The 3,216-nt window shown below is 38.5% G+C and overlaps 1 protein-coding gene across 1 annotated transcript; it reads right to left on the bottom strand.

Annotated features, from left to right (window-relative positions):
- Positions 1-377: 377 nt before the first annotated feature.
- Positions 378-2,210, bottom strand: LOC136808568 (uncharacterized). The gene is made up of 2 exons (XM_067065095.1): positions 2,100-2,210; positions 378-1,900 (listed from the first exon to the last, which is right to left on the bottom strand). Exons 1-2 carry the CDS (start codon positions 2,122-2,124, stop codon positions 378-380), a joined length of 1,548 nt encoding a protein of 515 aa, XP_066921196.1. The 5' UTR covers positions 2,125-2,210.
- Positions 2,211-3,216: the final 1,006 nt, after the last annotated feature.

Here is a 3,216-nt window from a genome sequence, read left to right on the forward strand (position 1 = left end):
CTGTCAGGGTCAGTGTTTGTTTGTCATTGAAAGAGTTTTCAGTTTTCATTTCTGTGTCATTTTCACCATTTCAATTGTGTGTTATCTCTGCGAGAACTGAATCTGCACTGTCATAATTGGTGCCTTTCTTTCTTTAGTTAAAAAGAGAGTTCTATATTCTTCGTCGCGCCAGATGTCTAAGAGTCGAATCTTGATTCTAATAATATCGTAAGATCGTTCTAGGTTTTATGGAGTCTAAGAACATGACGTGAACTCTGACATCAAATAGGAACATTTCTAGAAAGTCACGTTTGGGTTCAAAACGCAAAAAATATCCGCGAAACGACATGTATAATCCAACCAGGTCGCAAACGTATCTCTGATTCCATCCTCTTACGTCAATAAATCTTTCCAAATACGCCCAAAACTGCGAAAGTTGCACCGCAGAGTCCTAACAGTGTGACAATCACTATCAAAAACCAATGAAAAGCCAATTGAAATTTGTTCATTTTACGTCCATGAATGCGTATATAAAAATAAATCGGAAGAATCAACACAGCCAATGTTCCCCGAATGTTCCCGATAAATCCAGTCACCATTTCAAAGTTCGGAATACTAACTGCAAGAGCGGTTATAAAAACAGTCACTGCAAGGCGAGACAAGAACAACCACACTTTTTCAGTCCAGTGGTTTTTCTTGAACATTTTCAGTTTGGGGAAGATATATAAATCGAACATTTCCAACACAACGAATAAAGAGACAGGATACTGGGTGATCATGTAGATTGCAATAAGTACGTTCACTACTAAAGCCATACGTCCGAAAACAATACAATTCGCCAACACTGATCCCTCCGTATTGATGCCGAAGAGAGCGACGGCGAAAACAGATAACGCAATCTTCAAGACAGTGTTGATGACAAAAGCAAGAATATTGACTTTGGTGAACGATTCTGGTTTCCTCATACTGGCTTCAATCGCCGGCATTGAAAGATGAGCATTATAAGAGTTGACGATAATACCATATCCAATAAAAACATAAGAGATTTTAAAGTCTTTAGGGATTAAATTCCCCCAGGTCCAGCTATCATAATGGTAGATTAAAAGCCCGAAGATGCCAGCGAATCCGATAGTATAGAAGACGAGTGAGAAGAAACCAAGCCACGCTAAGACGGACATCCTTCGTATGAAGAATAACGGGAATACCAGAGCCATCCACATCGCCATCCAGATGCGATCATCGATTTGGAAGTAACCTGTTGACAAATCTTTAGATATTTGTGCGCAGAAGATCAGGGTGTAAACATCAGTCAATATACTGCTACCGACGATGATTTTCATAATTGTGTCCCCATGCCATTTAATAGCTTTCTTTCCTAAATCAATGTAGTTCTCGTAGACGCGTTTACGGGTACCATCTTTGGAGTATTGGTATTGACATCTGTTGATGAGTACAGAAGTATAACATGTCAGGATCCCGCCCAACAGTAAACCACCCAACATTGGGATTCCGCAGTTCGCCACGACCAATGGGATTGCAAAGACTGATAAACCTGTAACTAAGCTTAGTTGGGTGAAAAAGGCGACGATTGTCGGCGTCAGACGGTCCAGTGACGGAATATCAGCCAATGAGATCGTGGTAGACCCTACGATGGCCCTTTCTTTCATACGGGCCACCGCTAACGATGTACTTCCAAAGCCAAAATAATTACTTGTGGTATACTTTGACACTGATGCATACAAACTGGTTGACATTGTGTGTTTACGCATGCGCGGTCCGCCTCCTGCTGTCTGAATGGAGGATGCGTAGAGTGGCGTTTTCTCGTCGTGATCATCCGCGTCGTCAGCGAGATCCAGTGATGTGTGAAAGGATGTAGCGTCTGAGTCGAAAGAACGGTTCATGTAGTCCGACTTCACTGACCCTGGGGTAAAAAAGAGAGATTTTTACAACAAGGTATTACATTTACTTATGTCTTTTTTCCTTCAAGAGCAAAGAGTCAAAAAAAAATGTTTTAGCGCCAAGAAAGCGAGTTCCAGAATTTCAGGTTGATTTATTTAGTATTTTTCAAAAAATGAAATTGCGAAAACGCGAAATTTAATTCATCGTGAAAACGGACTTACCATAATTTGTGTGGTGGCTGGTCATGGTGGTGTGGTTTTTAGCAAATATGTTCGATTTTTTAAAACTCCGTGTTGAAGAAAAGTATGTTTCACGTCCACATATCCAATATGAGGTGAACTAAATGATTTTCATTTGATTTGTTTTACTGTGTTTCCTTACCTTTTATAGGGGTAATTGGTAATTCCTGATTGACCTCGATTGTACCTCTTGCGACAGTCGTTGTTTATTTTAGGGTTATCAAGAATTGTTCGTTGTTCGTCGGGTTTCGCTCATTTCTTAATCTCCATTCTTGTTGTAACAATTTTAGACTCTGCGGCGAAGGTTTATTTCCTCACTTCTTTGAAGGTTTGTTGTTATAAGGAGCACTCCTTCTCGGTGTTTTGAGGGACATTGGAATTTCACTGCCATTTTTAACAATGGGCCAAAATTCTGTTTAAAAAAAATTACGTAATGTAAACAGACCACTGACACAGTTTTGTATAAGAAATTTTGTCAAAGATAAAACTACAGGAAAGTTAGTTATTTTGACCTTTTTAACTTTCTTTGACAGTTAACGATGTTTACAGAATATTCTGAATCCAAAAAAACGTTTAATTTTTTTATAATTTCAGGGTTCTAGGTTTTGCTCCATTCATTGAGTGTTGTAATGTTCCTCCATACTATCAAAATAAAACGAAAATTAATTCTTGTAAGAAAATGACAGGACGTAAAATAATACCTCGATCTTTGACTGTTTTGTTGGTTAAGGGATTGCAATATCTCATTGAAACAAATTTTGAAACTTGCTTTAAAAGCTTGCTTATCCAGTTTGCTGACTTTCTTTTATGCCTTATTCCGTTACAGCTCTTGCACAAGATATGATTTTTTTTTTTAACTGACAGGTTCATAATTTTAGAATACAAATTAAGATAATTTTGGCTCTCCATTTCATTTTTTTGGGCTCCAAAAGGTCATCGAAACTCGAATTTTTCGAAATTCATATCCATACTCAACGAGGATTAAAACAACTTTGTATCCGTGATAAAGTGAAGAGTTATTTGCCCAAGAAGTGATACACCCCCTTCACACAGACCCACTGAGACCCCTTCCCACTGGAAGAATTGGCCTTAATAACGT

This window comes from Clytia hemisphaerica, unplaced genomic scaffold, assembly GCF_902728285.1.
Source record: "Clytia hemisphaerica strain Z4C2 unplaced genomic scaffold, Clytia hemisphaerica genome assembly, whole genome shotgun sequence".
NCBI lineage: Eukaryota > Metazoa > Cnidaria > Hydrozoa > Leptothecata > Clytiidae > Clytia > Clytia hemisphaerica.